This window comes from Coregonus clupeaformis, unplaced genomic scaffold, assembly GCF_020615455.1.
Source record: "Coregonus clupeaformis isolate EN_2021a unplaced genomic scaffold, ASM2061545v1 scaf0093, whole genome shotgun sequence".
Lineage (NCBI taxonomy): Eukaryota > Metazoa > Chordata > Actinopteri > Salmoniformes > Salmonidae > Coregonus > Coregonus clupeaformis.
The window spans coordinates 85214-108815 of NW_025533548.1; the positions used below are offsets into that span (position 1 = coordinate 85214).

Consider the following 23602-nt stretch of genomic DNA (forward strand, 5'->3'; position numbering starts at 1 on the left):
GTAGTGTTAAGATTTCCCTTCACTGGAATTAAAGAACACCATTGCGCATGGTGTTCTTTAGCTTGTGTGCGGCTCCTCGGCCATGGAAACCCATTTCACGAAGCTCCCGACTAACAGTTATTGTGCTGACGTTGCTTCCAGAGGCAGTTTGGAACTCGGCAGTGAGTGTTGCAACCGAGGACAGACGATTTTTAGGCACTACACGCTTCAGCACTCTGCGGTCCCGTTCTGTGAGCTTGTGTGGCCTACCACTTTGTGGCTGAGCTGTTGTGTCTCCTAGAGGTTTCCACTTCACAATAACAGCACTTACTGTTGACCAGTGCAGCTCTAGAAGGGCAGAAATTTGATGAACTGACTTGTTGGAAAGGTGGCATCCTATGACGGTGCCACGTTGAAAATCACTGAGCTCTTCAGTACGGGCCATTCTACTGCCAATGTTTGTCTATGGAGATTGCATGGCTGTGTGCTAGATTTTATACACCTGTCAGCAACGGGTTGAAGGGGTGTCCACACACATTTATAGTGTAGCTATGACACGTTCCTACACAATTTCCTGATTTCTCAGACGGAACACTTAGAAGTTAAATAATGGGAAAATCTGTTATTTTACCCACTGATAGAACATAGGCTTTTACCAAATTGACAGGAGTTTCATGATTTTTATTTCTGGGAGTGGATTATCCCCACATACACACACACGCACACACACACACACACACACACACGTGCACGCTGGGTCCTAGGACCTATCACGTCCTCATGCTGCCACTGGAATACACAAACATAGGACAGGGTTAAACACACACACACACACTCCTCTCACCTGGAACATGGTGATGTGTAGCTGGGTGCGTTGCAGGGAGACCTTGGCAGCGTCGAGGCTGGCCTCCAAGCGTCTGAGTAGGTCCAGTTTCTTCCAGGCCGTGTCGTAGGATGACGCCAGCACCGTACCTCTGTTCAGTAGCAGCTGAGACAGACGCCCTGCACCCAGACCCTGCACCACCGTCTGCTTACACAACTCATCTAACGACACCTGGACAATTAACAATTTCACATTTTAGTTTAAATCAGGACAGAACAAAAATGTATGAAGACAATATAACATTTGATCAATCAAGTATATAGGTAACAGCACAGGGACCTCCTTCCTACCTTGCCGTCGGCTCCAAAGTCCTTGGCCTCCACCTGTGCTGTAAGGTCCAGACCCAGGGCAGACAGGGTGCTGCAGAGAGCCAGACCCAGGGTCTGGGTGGGAAGACCCATCAGCATCTGACGGACAAACTCTGCTGTGAACGCCTTGATGGGCCGTGTCATTTGCTCCTCGCTCACTACCACCGCCGCGCCCGACGATCCCCGGAACTTCCCCGGTAGACCTACACCCGCCGGAACCCCTAACGCTACAGGGCCGTTGGAGGGAGGCGGGTCCTCAGCCGCTGGGGGGCACGTACCTGGGGAGGGAGGGGGGAGAAGGAGAGGGTCAAACTCACTGTTTACAATGTTTGAGATACCATTTCATAGGGCAGCGAATTGTCAGGGACCTCACGATACGATATTATCATGATACGATATGTGTTGCGATTCTCACTATTCTATATGGATTGCTATCCGATAGTGATTTTATTGCGATTCGATGTTCCAAACATACTGCTCACTATGTGTCTGCTGCAGAGGGACAAGAGAGAGCCATGAGAAAGCAGGTTTTGGACATAGACATAGAAGTGCTGAAAACCAATAGGCTCTATTTAAAAAGATGGAGAACAAGCTATGAAGGAAACAATGGAGTTTTGATGCAGGTACAGCCAACTACAGCAAAAAATTATATTGCGACAGTCAAAACTGTCGCAATATAATATATTGTCAAAAATAATATCCTGATATGTAACTGTATGGATCACCCCCCATCACTAGCGCTCCAGATACCAACTTTACAGCATTGACCTCTACTGCTATTCTATATCTGTGTGACAGCACAACTTTCATAGCACAGAGCGAGAGACACAGAGAGAGAGAGAGAGAGAGAGAGAGACACAGAGAGAGAGAGAGAATGTTTGGTAATGTTTCACTTTTGTTTATTATCTATTTCACTTGCTTTGGCAATGTAAGCATACATACATAGTTTCCCATGCCAATAAAGCCCTTAAATTGAAACTGAACTGAGAGAGAGAGAGACAGACAGAGACTAGAAACCCATCAGGGTTCTCACCAGAGAGTGTCTGAGCGAAGGATCCACAGAGCCTGAAGAACTCCCTGATGGTCTGGAGCCTCTTGAGGAAGAAGATCTCTTCCAGAACATGTCTGTGAGGACCGCTGTGGAAGAAATGCACCTGGGCAGCCCGCGCCTCACGCATCACATCTACCTTCCGCCACGCCGGTGGCACCTCCATGGAAATCATCTAGAGAGAGGGGGGAGGAGAGAGAGGAGAGGGGAGGGAGAGGGGGGAGGAGGAGAGAGGGGAGGAGAGGAGAGAGAGAGAGAGAAGGGGAGGAGGAGAGGAGAGGAGAAGGGAGAGAGGGGAGGAGAAGGGAGAAGAAGAGAGAGAGGGAGGAGAGGAGAGGAGAGGAGGGAGAGGGAGGGGAGGAGAGAGAAGGAGGGGAGGAGAGAGAAGGAGGGGAAGGAGAGAGAGAGAAGGAGGAGAGGGAGGGGAGGAGAGAGAAGGAGGGGAGGAGAGAGAAGGAGGGGAAGGAGAGAGGGGAGGAGAGAGAGAGAGAGAGAGAGAGGGAGAGGAGAGAGAGAGGAGGAGAGAGGGGGATAGAGAGGAGAGGGAGGAGAGAGAGGAGAGAGAGGGGAGGGGAGGAGAGAGAGGGAGGGGAGGAGAGAGAGGGAGGGGGAGAGAGAGGGAGGGGGGAGAGAGAGGGAGGGGAGGGAGGGAGAGAGAGGGAGGGGGAGAGAGAGGGAGGGGGAGAGAGAGGGAGGGGGAGAGAGAGGGAGGGGGAGAGGGGAGGGGGAGAGAGGGGAGGGGGGAGAGAGGAGGGGAGAGAGAGGGGGGAGGGGAGAGGAGAAGGGGGAGGGAGAGAGGGAGAGGGGGGAGAGAGGGAGGGAGGAGAGGAGAGAGAGGGGAGGAGAGGAGAGAAGGGGAGAGAGGGGAGGAGAGAGGGGGAGGAGAGAGAGGGGGAGGAGAGAGAGGGGGAGGAGAGAGAGGGGAGGAGAGAGAGGGGAGAGGGAGGGAGAGAGAGGGAGGGAGAGAGAGGGAAGGAGAGAGAGGGAAGGAGAGGAGAGAGGGAGGGAGGAGGAGAGGGGAGGGGAGGGGAGGAGGAGAGAGAGGAGAGAGAGAGGGAGGAGAGAGAGGGAGGAGAGAGAGGGAGGAGAGAGAGGAGGAGAGAGAGGGGAGGAGAGAGAGGAGAGGAGAGGGAGGGGAGGGGAGAGGAGAGAGAGGGAGGGGAGAGAGAGGAGAGAGGAGAGGGGAGGAGAGAGGAGAGGGAGGAGAGACGGAAGGGGAGGAGAGACGGAAGGGGAGGAGAGACGGAAGGGGAGGAGAGACGGAAGGGAGAGGAGAGACGGAGGGAGGAGAGGAAGGGGAGAGAGAGGGAGGAGAGGGGAGAGAGGGAGAGAGGGGAGAGAGGGGAGAGAGGGGAGAGAGGGGAGGGGAGGAGAGGAAAGAGAGGAGAGGGAAGAGAGGGGAGGGAAGAGAGGGAAGAGAGGGGAGGAGAGGGAAGAGAGGGGAGGAGAGAGGGGAGGGGAGGAGAGAGGGAGGGGAGGAGAGAGGGGAGGGGAGGGGAGGGGAGAGAGAGGGGAGGGGAGGGTAGATAACAGATAATAGAAGTGGAAGAGGGGAGTGAGAAGAGAGGAAAGACGAGAGATAAGTGACATATAGACATGACAAACACATGGAATGTGGAGTGAAGAGGAATAACAAGATGGGACCAGAGACAAAGACGAGAGTTTAAGATGAAAGAGATTGAGCGCAAGAGTAAGAGCAAGAAAGAGAGAGGGTGAGACAGAGAGGAAAGCGACTGAGAAAGAGAGAGGGTGAGACAGAGAGGAAAGCGACTGAGAAAGAGAGGGTGAGACAGAGAGGAAAGAGATTGAGAAAGAGAGAGGGTGAGACAGAGAGGAAAGAGATTGAGAAAGAGAGAGGGTGAGACAGAGAGGAAAGAGATTGAGGAAGTGCGTGTTACCTTCTCTGTGAGCTGCCCGAAGGCAGTCTCGAGCTGAGCAAACATGCCATCGAAGGCCACCAGCAGCATCTGACCGGCAGACATCTTAGGAGAGTCCTGTCCTGCTGAGTCCACACTGCCCCCTGGAGGCTGCATCAGCTGAGAGTACTGGGCCCGCAACATCCTACAATAACATAACCAGTTAACACTAACCCTACTACCTGTGTCCCTGTCCTAACCTGGTGATGTGGAGGCAGTGTGTTTTCCTGTCCTAACCTGGTGATGTGGAGACAGTGTGTGTGTGTTCCTCTAGACAGTGTGTGTGTTCCTCTGTGTCCTAACCTGGTGATGTGGAGACAGTGTGTTTCCCTGTCCTAACTTGGTGATGTGGAGACAGTGTGTTCCCCTGTCCTAACCTGGTGATGTGGAGACAGTGTGTTCCCCTGTCCTAACTTGGTGATGTGGAGACACTGCGATGTGGAGACAATGTGTTCCCCTGTCCTAACCTGGTGATGTGGAGACAGTGTGTTTCCCTGTCCTAACTTGGTGATGTGGAGACGATGTGGAGACAATGTGTTCCCCTGTCCTAACCTAGTGATGTGGAGAGAGTGTGTTCCCCTGTCCTAACCTGGTGATGTGGAGACACTGTTCCCCTGTCCTAACCTGGTGATGTGGAGACACTGTGTTCCCCTGTCCTAACCTGGTGATGTGGAGACACTGTGTTCCCCTGTCCTAACCTGGTGATGTGGAGACACTGTGTTCCCCTGTCCTAACCTGGTGATGTGGAGACACTGTGTTCCCCTGTCCTAACCTGGTGATGTGGAGACACTGTGTTCCCCTGTCCTAACCTGGTGATGTGGAGACAGTGTTTACCCTGTCCTAACCTGGTGATGTGGAGACACTGTGTTCCCCTGTCCTAACCTGGTGATGTGGAGACACTGTGTTCCCCTGTCCTAACCTGGTGATGTGGAGACACTGTGTTCCCCTGTCCTAACCTGGTGATGTGGAGACACTGTTCCCCTGTCCTAACCTGGTGATGTGGAGACACTGTGTTCCCCTGTCCTAACCTGGTGATGTGGAGACAGTGTGTTCCCCTGTCCTAACCTGGTGATGTGGAGACACTGTGTTCCCCTGTCCTAACCTGGTGATGTGGAGACAGTGTGTTCCCCTGTCCTAACCTGGTGATGTGGAGACAGTGTTCCCCTGTCCTAACCTGGTGATGTGGAGACACTGTGTTCCCCTGTCCTAACCTGGTGATGTGGAGACAGTGTGTTCCCCTGTCCTAACCTGGTGATGTGGAGACAGTGTGTTCCCCTGTCCTAACCTGGTGATGTGGAGACAGTGTGTTCCCCTGTCCTAACCTGGTGATGTGGAGACACTGTTCCCCTGTCCTAACCTGGTGATGTGGAGACACTGTGTTCCCCTGTCCTAACCTGGTGATGTGGAGACAGTGTGTTCCCCTGTCCTAACCTGGTGATGTGGAGACAGTGTGTTCCCCTGTCCTAACCTGGTGATGTGGAGACACTGTTCCCCTGTCCTAACCTGGTGATGTGGAGACACTGTGTTCCCCTGTCCTAACCTGGTGATGTGGAGACACTTTGTTCCCCTGTCCTAACCTGGTGATGTGGAGACACTGTGTTTCCGCCTCGTGCTCCAGGCCCATGGCGGCGCTGCGGAGGTGTGTGTGCAGGGCGTCGGCCAGCCCCTGCAGGGAGACCCCGTCTGCACATTGCTCCACTAAGAAGTCCAGCTCAGACAGCATGGTCTCTAGGGTCGCCTCTCCCTTCAACATGCAGCGCAGAGCCTCCGGGAAGATGATCTGACGGAAGTTAGTGTTCAACTCCTGGAGGGAGGAGAGAGAGATCAGCCATAAAGACAAATGGACAAGTAAAGGTGGGCAACGACATTCTGATACATTAGTGGTGGTGGGGGGAGAGAGAGAGAGAGATCAGCCATGTTCTGCAGGTTGTCCTCTAACCAGTGATGTAACAATATCTCCAGTTTCCATGTGGTTTCTGAGTTGTGGTGTATCAACAGTACATATCCTCCCTAATCGATGAGTGCCACTTGTCAAAAGTGCGTGTGCAGTTTATAAGGTGCTCGTTTAAAATAATCCAGGTAATATGATTACCATTGTTGCACAGGTCCTGTATGTAGAGATAGTACATTTTATGTTTAGGTTTTCAACATATCACAAACTGGTTCTGCATATTGGTTATTGATTTGGACACTTTAAAACAGTGTTTTGACATTGGTCTATTTATCAATATGTCTTGTCAACAGGAAGCAGCGACAGAATCATTTAACTTAAGTTTCAGAACTATAAAATGGAACTTTCAACATTCATTTCCAATGGTATTGTCCTTAAATCAGGTAAAAACTGCTGAATGAGTCCAAAGACGTGCTGTGATTTATTTATTTTGATGATATAGCAGAAATCACCAAAATGGGCCTGTCCTGCCTAACTTTAGCAATCAGGGCTTTCAATTATTATTATTAATTTTTTTAAAGACACAGGCCAGGAAACGTCAAACTTTGTTTCCCATTCACTTTTCCTATTGTAAACGAGGAGCTAGGATGCATATAACATAACATGGAGAGAGAGAAGGAAATGCAGCTTTACCATCGGGGTGGACCCTTTCCACGCATACTAAAATCTTGGTACTTTTGGTGACTCTTACCCACATTTCCTACTCTATGAATATGACCATAGCGCATGATTTATGGCCTTTATGGGGGGATTCTTAATGTATTGCCAGCAGTAAGATTTGAGTTTGATTTCCAAAAAGAGAAGGACTGTAGTTTTCAAATGATGTGTTACTTTCTATTTTCTGATATTTTTTGGGAGGGGAGGGGAACCCCCAAACCCGGTACAGGTCCAAAACAACCACTCAGAGTTAACCAGGTAAAATTATGTTTTTAAACTAAATAAATGGAGCGAAAATTTGAGTGGTCGTTTTTTTCTCTCCTGTGAACGCTGAGAGATTTTTTGCGGAGCGGGGGAAAGGACGTTGAGGGGGATTTCTGACCGCTCAACTCCGCAGACACACACACACACACACCTCTATCCTCCACTACACACACACACACACACACCTCTATCCTCCACTACACACACACACACACCTCTATCCTCCACTACACACACACACCTCTATCCTCCACTACACACACACACACACACACACCTCTATCCTCCACTACACACACACACACACACACCTCTATCCTCCACTACACACACACACCTCTATCCTCCACTACACACACACACCTATCCTCCACTACACACACACACACACACACCTCTATCCTCCACTACACACACACACACACACCTCTATCCTCCACTACACACCTCTATCCTCCACTACACACCTCTATCCTCCACTACACACCTCTATCCTCCACTACACACCTCTATCCTCCACTACACACCTCTATCCTCCACTACACACCTCTATCCTCCACTACACACCTCTATCCTCCACTACACACCTCTATCCTCCACTACACACCTCTATCCTCCACTACACACCTCTATCCTCCACTACACACACACCTCTATCCTCCACTACACACACACCTCTATCCTCCACTACACACACACACCTCTATCCTCCACTACACACACACACACACACACACACCTCTATCCACCACTACACACACACACACCTCTATCCACCACTACACACACACACACCTCTATCCGCCACTACACACACACACACCTCTATCCGCCACTAGACACACCTCTATCCTCCACTACACACACCTCTATCCGCCACTAACACACACACACACACCTCTATCCGCCACTACACACACACACACCTCTATCCTCCACTACACACACACACACCTCTATCCTCCACTACACACACACCTCTATCCGCCACTACACACACACACACCTCTATCCTCCACTACACACACACACACACCTCTATCCTCCACTACACACACACACACACCTCTATCCTCCACTACACACACACACCTCTATCCACCACTACACACACACACACACACACCTACCTCTATCCTCCACTACACACACACACACACCTCTATCCTTCACTACACACACACACACACCTCTCTATCCGCCACTACACACACACACACCTCTATCCTCCACTACACACACACACACACACACCTCTATCCTCCACTACACACACACACACCTCTATCCTCCACTACACACACACACACACCTCTATCCTCCACTACACACACACACACACCTCTATCCTCCACTACACACACACACACCTCTATCCTCCACTACACACACACACACCTCTATCCTCCACTACACACACACACACACACACCTCTATCCTCCACTACACACACACACACACACACACACACCTCTATCCTCCACTACACACACACACCTCTATCCTCCACTACACACACCTCTATCCTCCACTACACACACACACACCTCTATCCTCCACTACACACACACACACACACACCTCTATCCTCCACTACACACACACACCCACCTCTATCCTCCACTACACACACACACCCACCTTTATCCTCCACTACACACACACACCTCTATCCTCCACTACACACACACACACACACCTCTATCCACCACTACACACACCTCTATCCACCACTACACACACACCCACCTCTATCCTCCACTACACACACACACACACACACCCACCTCTATCCTCCACTACACACACACACACACACACCTCTATCCTCCACTACACACACACACACACACACACCTCTCTATCCTCCACTACACACACACACCTCTATCCTCCACTACACACACACACCTCTATCCTCCACTACACACACACACACACACACACCTCTATCCGCCACTACACACACACACACCTCTATCCGCCACTACACACACACACACATACCTCTATCCGCCACTACACACACACACACACATACCTCTATCCGCCACTACACACACACACACACCTCTATCCCACACACACACCTCTATCCGCCACTACACACACACACCTCTATCCCACTACACACACACACACACACACACCTCTATCCTCCACTACACACACACACACCTCTATCCTCCACTACACACACACACACACACACACACCTCTATCCGCCACTACACACACACACACACACACCTCTATCCCACACACACACACACACACCTCTATCCGCCACTACACACACACACACCTCTATCCCACTACACACACACACACACACCTCTATCCTCCACTACACACACACCTCTATCCTCCACTACACACACACCTCTATCCTCCACTACACACACACACACCTCTATCCGCCACTACACACACACACCTCTATCCGCCACTACACACACACACACACACCTCTATCCGCCACTACACACACACACACCTCTATCCGCCACTACACACACACACACACACCTCTATCCGCCACTACACACACACACCTCTATCCGCCACTACACAGACACACACCTCTATCCGCCACTACACAGACACACCTCTATTCTCCACTACACACACACACACCTCTATCCGCCACTACACACACACCTCTATCCGCCACTACACACACACACACACCTCTATCCGCCACTACACACACACACACCTCTATCCGCCACTACACACACACACACACACACCTCTATCCGCCACTACACACACACCTCTATCCGCCACTACACAGACACACACCTCTATCCGCCACTACACAGACACACCTCTATTCTCCACTACACACACACACCTCTATCCGCCACTACACACACACACACACACCTCTATCCGCCACTACACAGACACACCTCTATTCTCCACTACACACACACACCTCTATCCGCCACTACACACAGGCTTCCACCCCCCTTCCACCCTTACCTGTAGACAGGTGTAGACGGCATTGGCCAGGTAGACGGTCTGGGCGGTCTCCTGCGGCGAGGGCAGGTCCAGATCGTGTGGGAGGAGCTGACACTGCCCCAGCAGCTGGACCAATGAGGTGATGTTACCGCTCATAGAACACAGCTCCTCCAGGAACCAGGCCCCGTCACGAGACGTCAACTCTACCAGCTGCCCCCCCGCCGCTGCCGCCGCTCCTTCCATCACCAGGTTACGCCTGGACCAGAGAGAGAACACTAGGTTTAGAAAGGGGGGGACCAGACACACATACACCCCTCTATCCCCCCCACCACACACGCTCACCCTGTCACAAGACGTAAGGAATACTAGTTGCTCCGTCAACCATCAGGTTACTGTCGAGACAGACAGACAGACAGACACAGACAGAGACAGACAGACCTGGTGAGGGCGCAGAGGGCTGATGAGATGATAGTGGCCAGGCTGAGAGAGCCCTGCTCTGGATTCTCCAGGAGGAACACACTGATGCAACGCTCTATCTCCTGAAGCTGTTCTTCACACGCATGTACCGTGGCGCCCTCGGCCTTGACGCGCTCCGCCTGGCGCAGAACACGCGTGTTGGTCTCTGACGCCTGGTGCTGCAAGGCCAGCTCAACACTGGACAGGAACTGGCACGACGCAAGGGGGGGCTGGGGGGCAAACTGGACCTCATACCTGGAGGGAGGAGAGTTTAGAGAGGAAGGTGGAGCACAGATTCATCAAATAATGAAATATTAGAATAAAGAGAGATGCGGACAGAAATACCAAGAAAAGGAGCCAGCTAATCCCAGAGGACCCTGACAGAGAAACAGAAAGAGAGAGAGAGACAGAGAGAGAGACAGAAGCAGACAGAGAGAGACAGAAGCAGACAGAGAGAGAGACAGAAGCAGACAGAGAGAGAGACAGAAGCAGACAGAGAGAGAGACAGAAGCAGACAGAGAGAGAGACAGAAGCAGACAGAGAGAGAGAGAGAGAGAGACAGAGAGGGGGTGAAGGAAGGAGAAAGGACAGAAAGAGGAGGAGGAATGAGAAGGAAAGACATGACGGCGTGAGACGGTAAGAAAGAGAGAAAGTGAAGAGAAAGCCAGCACGTGTCCACTCCAACTCACTGTCTGTATATCTGCTGGCAGTGGTCAACAGTCATGTCACAGAGCAGCTCTTCCAGCCACTGTTTCCAGAGGTGGGCCCTGTGGCGCAGCAGCACGGCCCGCGGGTACAGCAGGGCCACAGTGGCATAGCTGTGCAGCTGCTCCAGACAGCCTCGCAGGGCCCCACGGCGCTGCTGCAGCAGGGAGCCCACCTCAGCCTCCAGGCCCTCGCACTGGCTGATTAGGTGGGCCTGGCCGGCGTTCTGCAGGAAGGCTGTGGCCGGGACGTAGCTGGGAGGGCCTGGGGGAGGGAGGAAGAGAGAGAGGGTTAGGCCAAATCAATCAGAACAATGGGGCTGCTGATGTCCTGCAGTAGGCTGGCTAGCTGTGAACACACACACACACACAGAACACCCTCTCCCACCTCTACAGACACTAACCCAGGTCTATAGGACTGCTGATGTCCTGCAGCAGACTGGCTAGCTGTGACCACACACACAGAACACCCTCTCCCACCTCTACAGACACTAACCCAGGTCTATAGGACTGCTGATGTCCTGCAGTAGGCTGGCTAGCTGTGACCACACACACAGAACACCCTCTCCCTCCTCTACAGACACTAACCCAGGTCTATAGGACTGCTGATGTCCTGCAGCAGACTGGCTAGCTGTGACCACACACAGAACACCCTCTCCCTCCTCTACAGACACTAACCCAGGTCTATAGGACTGCTGATGTCCTGCAGCAGACTGGCTAGCTGTGACCACACACAGAACACCCTCTCCCTCCTCTACAGACACTAACCCAGGTCTATAGGACTGCTGATGTCCTGCAGCAGACTGGCTAGCTGTGACCACACACAGAACACCCTCTCCCTCCTCTACAGACACTAACCCAGGTCTATAGGACTGCTGATGTCCTGCAGCAGACTGGCTAGCTGTGACCACACACAGAACACCCTCTCCCTCCTCTACAGACACTAACCCAGGTCTATAGGACTGCTGATGTCCTGCAGCAGACTGGCTAGCTGTGTGGCCTCCAGGCTGCTGAAGGCTGCTTGGTACTGGGACATCCACTGGTCCAGGTCCCCCTGCTTCCCCTGGATCAACTCCTGGACCGTACGCTGACGAGATGCTAGCTGGGTGTGCTCAGAGTACCTGTGGGGGGGGGAGGGGGAGAGAGAGGGGCCGTGTTCAAGAGCATCAAATCCGTGTTGCATTGTGACCGACTTCCTGATCTACAAATAATAAGGATCCTGGGACTGAACACCTCCCTCTGCAACTGGATCCTGTTCGCTGACGACACGACGGTGAGACAGCCTATAGGGAGGTGGTCAGAGACCCGGCAGTGTGGTGCCGGGACAACAACCTCTCCTACAACGTCAGCAAGACAAAGGAGCTGATCGTGGACCACAGGAAACGGAGGGGCTAGCACACCCCCATCCACATTGATGGGGCTTTAGTGGAGCGGGTCGAGAGCTTCAAGTTCATCGGTGTCCACATCACAAAAAATTAACATGGTCCATACATACCCACACAGTTGTGAAGAGGGCACGACAGCGCCTCTTACCCCTCAGCAGCCTGAAAAGATTTGGCATGGGCCCTCAGATCCTCAAAAAGTTATACAGCTGCACCATTGAGAGCATCTTGACTGGCTGCATCACGGCTAGGTATGGCAACTGCAAGGCACACGACTATAAGGCGCTACAGAGGGTAGTGCGTACGGCCCAGTACAACACTGGGGCCAAGCTCCCTGCCATCCAGGACCTCTATACCAGGCGGTGTCAGAGGAAGGCCCAAACAATTGTCAAAGACTCCAGCCACCCAAGCCATAGACTGTTCTCTCTGCTACCGCATGGCAAGCGGTACCAGCGCACCAAGTCTGGAACCGACAGGACCCCGAACAGCTTCTACCCCCAAGCAGGGCGGCAGGTAGCCTAGCGGTTCAGAGCGTTGGGTCAGTAACCGAAAGGTCGTTGGTTCGAATCCCCAAACCGAATAGGTGAAAAATCTGTCAATGTGCCCTTGAGCAAATTGTAAATGTAAGCCATAACTGGTACTCCCTGTATATAGCCATGTTATTACCTGGTACTCCCTGTATATAGCCATGTTATATTCTACTTCCTGTATATAGCCATGTTATATTCTACTTCCTGTATATAGCCATGTTATATTCTACTCCCTGTATATAGCCATGTTATTACCTGGTACTCCCTGTATATAGCCATGTTATATTCTACTTCCTGTATATAGCCATGTTATATTCTACTCCCTGTATATAGCCATGTTATTACCTGGTACTCCCTGTATATAGCCATGTTATATTCTACTCCCTGTATATAGCCATGTTATATTCTACTTCCTGTATATAGCCATGTTATATTCTACTCCCTGTATATAGCCATGTTATATTCTACTTCCTGTATATAGCCATGTTATATTCTACTCCCTGTATATAGCCATGTTATATTCTACTCCCTGTATATAGCCATGTTATATTCTACTCCCTGTATATAGCCATGTTATTTGTACTTTTTATTGTTATTCGTTATCTACTGTGTATTTATTCCTCGTGTTAATATTTCTATCTTTAACTCTGCGCTGTTGGAAAAGGACCTGTCAGTCAGCATTTCACAGTTTGTCTACACCGGTTGTTTAACAAGAATGTGACAAAATTTTATTTGAGTAGTTAGTTAGAGGTAATTTGTAGATCAGTCAGTAGGCAGTCGCCTGCACTGTCGGCTGCAATGTCAAACAAGCCCGGGGAGTTACTCAAACGTCTGTCTGTATGGCATAGGTCAGGGGTTACATAACTGTGTTCCAGGGTGAGTATGAGGTGGTCTGGGGTTAGAGGTCAGGGGTTACATAACTGTGTTCCAGGGTGAGTATGAGGTGGTCTGGGGTTAGAGGTCAGGGGTTACATAACTGTGTTCCAGGGTGAGTATGAGGTGGTCTGGGGTTAGAGGTCAGGGGTTACATAACTGTGTTCCAGGGTGAGTATGAGGTGGTCTGGGGTTAGAGGTCAGGGGGTTACATAACTGTGTTCCAGGGTGAGTATGAGGTGGTCTGGGGTTAGAGGTCAGGGGTTACATAACTGTGTTCCAGGGTGAGTATGAGGTGGTCTGGGGTTAGAGGTCAGGGGTTACATAACTGTGTTCCAGGGTGAGTATGAGGTGGTCTGGGGTTAGAGGTCAGGGGTTACATAACTGTGTTCCAGGGTGAGTATGAGGTGGTCTGGGGTTAGAGGTCAGGGGTTACATAACTGTGTTCCAGGGTGAGTATGAGGTGGTCTGGGGTTAGAGGTCAGGGGTTACATAACTGTGTTCCAGGGTGAGTATGAGGTGGTCTGGGGTTAGAGGTCAGGGGTTACATAACTGTGTTCCAGGGTGAGTATGAGGTGGTCTGTGGTTAGAGGTGTAACCAACCTGTGTTCCAGGGTAAGTATGAGGTGGTCTGGGGTTAGAGGTCAGGGGTCACATAACTGTGTTCCAGGGTGAGTATGAGGTGGTCTGGGGTTAGAGGTGTAACCAACCTGTGTTCCAGGGTAAGTATGAGGTGGTCTGAGCAGCTCTCTGCCCCCTCCAGGAAGCTCATCTCCTCCAGGATCTTGGTGGTCATCTTCTCCCCCTGAGAGAGCAGCTTCTGCAGGGTGATGTACTCTTCCACCGCCCCCTCCACCTGGGGCAGGACGCCCAACATCTCCTCACGGTTCTTAAACCAGTTCACCTGGAGGGAGGGGGAGAGGGAGGAAGGAAAGGAGGGGAGTGAGGGGGAGAGGGAGGAAGGAAAGGAGGGGAGGGGAGGACGGAAAGGAGGGGAGGGAGGGAGGAAGGAAAGGAGGGAGGGGAGAGAGAGGAAGGAAAGGAGGGGAGAGAGAGGAAGGAAAGGAGGGGAGAGAGAGGTAGTGAAGGGAGGAAGATTTCAGTTGCCTTGTTATTTCAGCTACACACAGAACATCTGGTAAGGGGAACAGATCGTCTGAATTGGCACTCTCACTACATACAGTGCACTACTTCTATAAGGAACAGGGTGCCATTTCAGATGCAGAGATAGAGATGTATGTGACTACATGTGTCTGTGTCTCCCTGCTGACCTTGATCTCAGCGACGCGGGAGGAGAAGAGGGAACGTGTGATGTCTCTCTCCATCTCTCTCTTGCTCTGCTTGTTCTCTGCTTGCTGCCCCCCCCCTCCGTACACGGCCCCGGCGAAGCCCACCTCCCCCCCGGCCGTCCAGTCCACCAGAGGGTCGTAAACAAACGCCTCCAGCAGGGTCAGCAGCGTCTCCCGCCCACGACGCATCATCTGAACCACCTGACCAATCAAAGAGGAGAGAGGTTAGCATCATCTGGACCACCTGACGAATCAGAAAAGAGAAGATTAGAATATGGTTTGCATGTTTCAGAAACGTTCAAAAAATATATAATAACGTTTCAGGAATGTCTTCAAATGTGACAGGAACATTTTAGGAATGTTTATAAGTAAACAAGACTAAGTTGTAAGTGAAGTTTGGGGTGATCAACAGCCGACAAAGCCGGGAAATCCAAATGAGCTGCATCACAGCTTGGACACAGACATTACCTAAATGTTTCACTAGCTAGTGTACCTGTTCACAGGAGAGTCTGAAGAATGTTTCACTAGCTAGCGTACCTGTTCACAGGAGAGTCTGAAGAATGTTTCACTAGCTAGCGTACCTGTTCACAGGAGAGTCTGAAGAATGTTTCACTAGCTAGCGTACCTGTTCACAGGAGAGTCTGAAGAATGTTTCACTAGCTAGCATACCTGTTCACAGGAGAGTGAAGAATGTTTCACTAGCTAGCGTACCTGTTCACAGGAGAGTCTGAAGAATGTTTCACTAGCTAGCGTACCTGTTCACAGGAGAGTCTGAAGAATGTTTCACTAGCTAGCATACCTGTTCACAGGAGAGTCTGAAGAATGTTTCACTAGCTAGCGTACCTGTTCACAGGAGAGTCTGAAGAATGTTTCACTAGCTAGCGTACCTGTTCACAGGAGAGTCTGAAGAATGTTTCACTAGCTAGCATACCTGTTCACAGGAGAGTCTGAAGATGCCCTCCACCCCAGTCACTCCCAGGGCCGTCTCTATGTTGTGGGTCATACGGAACGGAACTTTCTCTGGTACACGCAGGCTCTTCCCTGGAGACCACACACACAGAGAAACACACACATAGAGAGCGATAGAGAGAAACATCACACACCAGTAGGACAAACAGCAGTGAAATCCACAGAGCAACTTGTCTAAACCAGGAGGGTTGCTTGTTCAAACCTCAAAATAGAACTTAATTTATTTACCTTTCTCAAAGCAGACGTTGTAGTCGATGTGCACCACCTCTCCAGTTGTCATGTCAATCAGCACGTTGTCAAGGTGGCGGTCGCCGAGGCCAATGATGTAGCCCACCATAGACATCACAGCAGTGGACCTGGCGTAAGACTGTAGGAGGAGGAGGAGGAGGGAGCACAGGCCGAAGAGGAGAGGACCGTTCATTTACCATTAAATTAGCCACCAGTAATGTTTCATTTTTTCATTTTTATTTTTTACATTTTATGACTTCTCCAAGCATATTAGTCCAACATGGCTTCCTTTCCTTCATCTGCCCTAGTCAGAAAGACCTAGCCAGGTAGATCCACAGAGTAAGATAGAGGACCTTTTCCTATGGAAATTAACACAGACACAAAGATGAGTCCTCTATCCAACTCTATGGGTGGATCCTTTATATAAACGTATTTTTATACAGTATTTGTTAATGTCTTTGATATTATGAGCTGCATGGGGATTGGGAGGATGAGGACATTCCATGTAATTATTTCTGTCACTGGTGGGTGCCAGAAGGTCTGCGTGCCAAGACAGCTTGGGGGCCACTGGTGCTGATCTTAGAAGGAGTATGTGATGGAATATCCTGACTAGGGTGCAACACAATACCATATAGGGTGATACTATTGTTGTTGGGAGTGACACTCAATGGTTGGCAACTGTTGGATGGAATTAGCTTGCAAAGACTTATATAAACTGAGAGATTTTGTATGCCTATTATTCAGATGACAATAGGCTACGCCCGTACCGCTTGTCATGTGAATCCGGTACTGTAATATTAAATACCCTGAACCAACTCTCCATCTATGTGTGTAACTATTCTCTTACATCCTGAAGTACTCGATACCAGAGAAACTCGTCATAACAATCCTATATCAAATCTTAGTTCCGCCATGTTTTCATCTTTTGTGTTTTTATCAGGGAAAGGATACAAGGATAAGAAGCCTCACCACCTGTGTGACCTCTAACCCTTGACTGACCCCCAATAAACCCTGTTATGACCTCTGACCCCCGCTCACCTGTGTGACCCTCCACCACTCGCTAGGCGTGGTACAAGAGCACCACAGCTCCTTGGCCAGCAGGTTAGGGGGCGTGGACGCCATCAGCTCCTTAAGCACCTCCCTCATCACGCTGAGCGGCCAATCGCGCCGCGAAACGTCCAGGCTGAGCCCCACCCCCTTCAGGGCGGGGCCTATCTTGCTGTAGTAGAGCTCACTGGGCCGTGGGACCAGAGGGAGGGGCTGGGGCTGCTGCTGGAACGAATCCTGGGCCTGGGGGGAGGAGGGAGAGGGAGAACGGGGGGAGAGAGGGATGAGAGGGGGGAGAGAGGGATGGGGGGAGGAGAGAGAGGAGTACAGAGAGAGGGGGGAGAGAGGAGAGGGGGGAGAGAGGAGAGGGGGGGAGAGAGAGGAGAGGGGGGGAGAGAGGAGAGGGGGGGAGAGAGGAGAGGGAGGGGAGAGAGGAGAGGGGGAGAGAGGAGGGAGGGATGAGAGAGGAGGGAGGGATGAGAGAGGAGTACAGAGAGGCCTCAAGGCCAATGGCCCCACCAATGTGTTTGGCTTTGCCATAGTTTCAATGTTGAATGTTGTATTTATTGAGCGCTACACATTCACAGAGAATGTTCCTACAAAACATAACTCACAAACGCACACCTCCACCCACACACACTACCTTCTGGGCCTGCAGCACGGCCTCTCTCTGCTGCCAACGCTTGTAGAGACCAAACAGCGGCGTGGCGCCATCCACCCACTGGATGAGACCTGAGCGCGTCCCCAGCGGGGTGACGGAGTAGTGGCGGGCGTGGAAGTGGGGGCGCTCCTGCTGGTTCACCTAGAGAGGAACATAGAGTTATGCTATGCAGAAAACAGTAGCAGTCGTATGACCAGATAAAACCGTCCATCTTTCCTAGAAGAAGTAGAGCTTTTAATTTATTTTCTTTATGTAAACATTACTGGAACAAGCCTTCAGGTTTAATGAAGTATTATACTAGATTTATTATTTTTGGTGTATTTTTTACAGCTGAACCGCACAGGACCCATGCTCTATACTGTTGCCTCTGGCTGGAGCGGCCTTGTACTTTAAATGATCAATCAATGAACGATCGTACGTACCTTGGTGAACATTGTGTTGACTATGGAAAGGAACTGCATGATTCTCTCATCTAGGTGGAGGTCCTCCAGACCTGAAAGAGAAAGAGAATAGATTAGGGTCAAATCAGAGAGAGGGAACGAGAGAGGAGGGAGGAATGGAGGTAGAAGGGAGGAGAATGAGGTTCAGGCTTTATATTCCTACTGGTTGTCTGCCTGGAGGTTGTTCTGTCTGGTAGAGCTAGTTGCGTCCATCGTGTGTGTGTGCTAAGTGTGTGTCTGTTAGCTACCTTTGAAGAGGTAAGGGTAGTTGCGTCCGTCGGAGCCCAGGAAGTGTAGTTTCTTGGGTTTGGTCTTGGTTGGCAGGATGGTGATGGTGTTACCAACACTCTGGATGGTCAACGCGTCCGTCGCCGACACCTCGCCCGGCAACGCCATCTCTGTGGTCGCCATTGCAGCCAGGCGGGGGCTGATCTGGTCCAGACGTAGCAGATAGCTGGTCCTCTTCTGAGCCCTCTGCTGAAGACTCAGCATGATCTAGGAGACACATTTTAAACACTATTTAAATCCACAAATCACATTACATTCAACAAAAATGTATACATTTCAAAAGGTTACAGATACATGGACAGTCATGGAAACAAAAAGCACTTTCACACATCAGGGTCAAGTTTCCCCTAAGCACAGATCTAGGATCAGCTTCCTTTCCCCCAATCCTAATCTTAAAGAGAATGGAAACACTTTAGGAAGTAAAGCAAAGCGAGGTCTTCAATACACTAATACTAAACATGTGCATTTAACATAGAAACATCTCTATTTTTAGGGGATTTGGATCTTGAACAATGTTTATTAGAGGTATTGTTGGATTCTAGCTTGAAATATATTTATTCATGTTACCATACTAGAATTTATTGACTACTTTACATGTATAAGGAATGTATATGTTAGGGGTCAAGGAAGGGTAAAGAGGTACTAGGTGTGTGGAGAGCGACTGAGCGACGTGGAGAGAGAGCGACAAAAGGGGAAATGCAGAAAGTTAATATTCTGTTCAAATATGTTATTGTTGATATGAATGTTCCTTAGGAGGGAGGCAAAGGGCAACAGTCTAGTTTCAGTTCTTGATAAGGCAGACCAGCTGCTGAGGGACCATGAGGAATGTGGAACTTAACTCGAGATAAGGTCAACAGATGAAGAGAGAAGACACTGCTTGGAGGAGGAGGGCCACAGGGGCTCACCCCGAAGACCATCTGATTATAGTCCTCTCTCACACACACATATTTCCACGGCCATGAGCTCTAGACGTAGGCAGGGCCATGACAACACCAGTAAGAGGAACCTACTGTGTTTCTGCCTGACAGAGAAGGATTGTATCTTAGACATGCAAGGAGATGACTCCGCCTACCAGACAGGGTCTAACCTCTGATGACTCCGCCTACCAGACAGGGTCTAACCTCTGATGACTCCGCCTACCAGACAGGGTCTAACCTCTGATGACTCCGCCTACCAGACAGGGTCTAACCTCTGATGACTCCGCCTAGTTGGAAGATTTAAAGATGTGCTTGTGTGTCTTGTATGTTTGTCTTTGCTGCTGTATGACCCAGTGGGTTGAATAAACTTGGTTTGAGCTTTTTCTAGTCGTCCGTGAGTTTTTACTCTGTTTGTTCAGAACCTAACAGCATGGTAGCGCCATCTTGAATTGCCATAGAAACAACTGACGCCAATGCGTCATTGGCAGGATGGAGCTAATTTAGAGTTTTAGCACGGTGACTAAAAGTGAATGCTACCCCAGGGAGGCGCCTGGCCTTCACTGGACCTGAAAGGTTTCTAACAAGTTGCTCTGTCATTGAGATCAGGACAGCAACATTAAGTTAAGAAACTGTATAACAATGTTTTTATGTTGGTAATTAGAATATTGACATTTTAGAGTATTTGTTCTGATGGATAAGATGAGACTGAAATTAACTTTGGTTTTGATAACAAGCTGAGTAGACAGTCAGCCAAAACAAGGCATAGTAGCTAGCTAGCCTGCTGAATTTAGCTCTCGTTTTTTTTATGTTAATGTTGTCTTTGTCAATATGAGCATTTTATTTTGTACAGTTACCTATTTGAAGAGCATTTGTCATTAGCTAGATATCTCAATATCTTTTTCTTTTTTTTTGTCATTTAGCAGACGCTCTTATCCAGAGCGGCTTACAGTTTAGTGAGTGCATACATTATTATTATTTTTTTCTTACTGGCCGAACCCACAACCCTGGCATTGCAAACATCCCTGCCGCCCATTCCCTCCCCTACCCTGGACGACACTGGGCCAATTGTGCGCCGCCCCATGGGTCTCCCGGTCGCGGCCGGCTACAACAGAGCCTGGATTCGAACCAGGATCTCTAGTGGCACAGCTAGCACTGCGATGCAGTGCCTTAGACCACTGCGCCACTCGGTGCTGCTCGTGTTAACGGCATCTCGCTGAGTCTACCTTTAACCATCAGTGGGGGAAAATGCAAAGCTGACCCAAGATCAGCTTCTGGGGGGGGGGCAACTTCACCCTACGCCCTCACGGAACAAACACACCCCCACCCACGGTCCTGGCACTACCTGTTTGAATGGGACCCAGCTGCTGGCCGGGTTGGCCGGGTTGTGAGGGCACTTCAGTTTCTCCAGGGCAGAGGTGATGGGGTCCCCATAGGTCTGCTGGAACCAGGTCTCGTGGGGGGTCTCGGCGGGCGTGGTGGTGATGCTCCTCACATGGTCCAGCGCGAACACCACAGGACGCATCAGAGCTGAGTGCTTCTCACGCATGATGGCTACCTTCTCCTCCCTGACAGAGGGGAAGACACACTGTTTATCTATCTTCCTTTAATAGGGTTTAAACACACACACACATATATATATACACACACATATATATATATATATATATATATATATATATATATATATATATATATATATATATATATATATATATATATATATATATAACACATATATACACACACACACATATATACATATATATATATATATATGTTGAGATAGGACAGTGAAGAGGACAAAACAAAGGAAGTGAAAAGTGCAGAGGGTCAGAATGGAACCCATGACTTCTGCCAGCCTAGACTATACAGTACCAGAGACAGGGACTAACCTCTGCCAGCCTAGACTATACAGTACCAGAGACAGGGACTAACCTCTGCCAGCCTAGACTATACAGTACCAGAGACAGGGACTAACCTCTGCCAGCCTAGACTATACAGTACCAGAGACAGGGACTAACCTCTGCCAGCCTAGACTATACAGTACCAGAGACAGGGACTAACCTCTGCCAGCCTAGACTATACAGTACCAGAGACAGGGACTAACCTCTGCCAGCCTAGACTATACAGTACCAGAGACAGGGACTAACCTCTGCCAGCCTAGACTATACAGTACCAGAGACAGGGACTAACCTCTGCCAGCCTAGACTATACAGTACCAGAGACAGGGACTAACCTCTGCCAGCCTAGACTATACAGTACCAGAGACAGGGACTAACCTCTGCCAGCCTAGACTATACAGTACCAGAGACAGGGACTAACCTCTGCCAGCCTAGACTATACAGTACCAGAGACAGGGGCTACAGCGTTAACCACTGGACCACACAGGCCATGACACACTATTCTGTCACTTGTGTATGAGTGACTGTTTTGTGACTGGAGTTAGGTCATTCTAAAACATGTGTTTGAGATTCATCATGTATCCTAGTAGTGTGTGTTGTGTGTGTCCTGAGTGTGTGAGACTCACTTGCGTAGTGTGTTGTTGTTCTGCACTCTCTTGACCTCGTCCTCTAGCTGCTGTATCCTGCGCAGGACGTGCATGTGTTGCTGCTGCAGGACCCCCAGCCACAACTCATCCCACAGCAGTGTCACGCGGCGCAGCTCTCCCACCAGCATCTGCACCTGGGGACCCACGGACGGACGGACACACAAAGTCACACATGGTTAGCACAGGTCCCCACAAGACAGCCAGGTCCCCACAAGACTCCCAGGTCCCCACAAAACACAAGCAGGGCTGGGCGATACGGCCCAAATGTCATATCCCGATATTAGTCTCATTTTAGACAGTATGATGGTATTTGACAGTATTTTGTGTTTCTGAATAATAACAGTTCTAAATATTATTTATAAGCGTTGCATTTCTTCTCTTAAATACGTGCTGTCTCTTTAAGAAGACTGCGGTCATTCACAAGTCACGATGCACGGAGATGCATAGTCAGTTCGCCGAGGGAAAGACAAATCATTTAACCCAGTGAATTAAAGTGTTTGGTGACAATCAGCTTTGAAAACAGCATATTTTACATTACGGTTGGCATATTATCACAAATAAAGTTCTAGGGTAGTGAACTGAGGAAAGTTAGCTTTCTTTGAATGTTGAATGTTGTTTAATAGCTAGCTAAATAGGTAGTTAAATTATCCTCTTGCTTTGGAAATAGTTGTAGCCTGTATGGACAGTAAATTCATTAACCGTTTCAAAATGTCTACATGCTGTGTAACATTATTCAAGAGTGTATAATTATGTGCAGCATGAGTGCGGAGCTAGCTAGGACTAGGGGGACATAATTAACTGTAACACCAGTAATGAGGGGAAGCATTTAGCTGGAACACCAGTAGTAGCAGGGAGGTATTTAGCTATAACACAGGTAGTAGGGGGAGGTATTTAGCTATAACACCAGTAGTAGGGGGAAATGTTTTACCTGTAACACCATAGTTGGGTTGTGGTAGGGGGAAGTATTTACCTGTAACACCATAGTGGGGTTGGCTGCAGACAGCTTGTCCACTATCTTGCTGTAGCAGTCATGCATCATGGCCTGGTCCTGGCTGGAACACAGTGCAGGAAACTCCTCGCCCCGCCCATCTTCCTCCTGGGAGGCGGGGTTACTGCCCATTGCCCCCTCCCCTTCTTCACATAGCCCCTCCCCCTGCATGCCTCCCAGGAAGGTGGGCAGGGCCGCTGGGAGCTTGTTGCCTGGGTGACAAAAATGTTGTGGTGAGTTGAGAGTAACAGAGTACCTGTCAACACACACAGTGTGTGAGTGTGTGAGTGTGTGAGACTGAGTAGAGT

At 50.0% G+C, this 23602-nt stretch overlaps 1 protein-coding gene across 1 annotated transcript in view; it reads right to left on the reverse strand.

The window, feature by feature from the left end:
• LOC121570162 (serine/threonine-protein kinase SMG1) overlaps nucleotides 1-23602 on the reverse strand; it is an 84302-nt gene that overhangs the window by 18182 nt on the left and 42518 nt on the right. Inside the window, exons 37-56 of the mRNA XM_045213233.1 lie at nucleotides 23277-23506; nucleotides 22286-22440; nucleotides 21101-21323; nucleotides 18802-19048; nucleotides 18536-18606; nucleotides 18096-18254; nucleotides 17444-17695; nucleotides 16406-16544; nucleotides 16140-16249; nucleotides 15191-15409; nucleotides 14630-14823; nucleotides 12083-12255; nucleotides 11120-11399; nucleotides 10413-10685; nucleotides 9996-10230; nucleotides 5712-5938; nucleotides 4117-4279; nucleotides 2204-2393; nucleotides 1153-1448; nucleotides 824-1033 (exon numbers count right to left, since the gene is read on the reverse strand). Coding sequence (XP_045069168.1) covers nucleotides 824-1033; nucleotides 1153-1448; nucleotides 2204-2393; nucleotides 4117-4279; nucleotides 5712-5938; nucleotides 9996-10230; nucleotides 10413-10685; nucleotides 11120-11399; nucleotides 12083-12255; nucleotides 14630-14823; nucleotides 15191-15409; nucleotides 16140-16249; nucleotides 16406-16544; nucleotides 17444-17695; nucleotides 18096-18254; nucleotides 18536-18606; nucleotides 18802-19048; nucleotides 21101-21323; nucleotides 22286-22440; nucleotides 23277-23506 — 4046 coding nt within the window. The remainder of the gene's footprint in view (nucleotides 1-823; nucleotides 1034-1152; nucleotides 1449-2203; nucleotides 2394-4116; nucleotides 4280-5711; nucleotides 5939-9995; nucleotides 10231-10412; nucleotides 10686-11119; nucleotides 11400-12082; nucleotides 12256-14629; nucleotides 14824-15190; nucleotides 15410-16139; nucleotides 16250-16405; nucleotides 16545-17443; nucleotides 17696-18095; nucleotides 18255-18535; nucleotides 18607-18801; nucleotides 19049-21100; nucleotides 21324-22285; nucleotides 22441-23276; nucleotides 23507-23602) is intronic.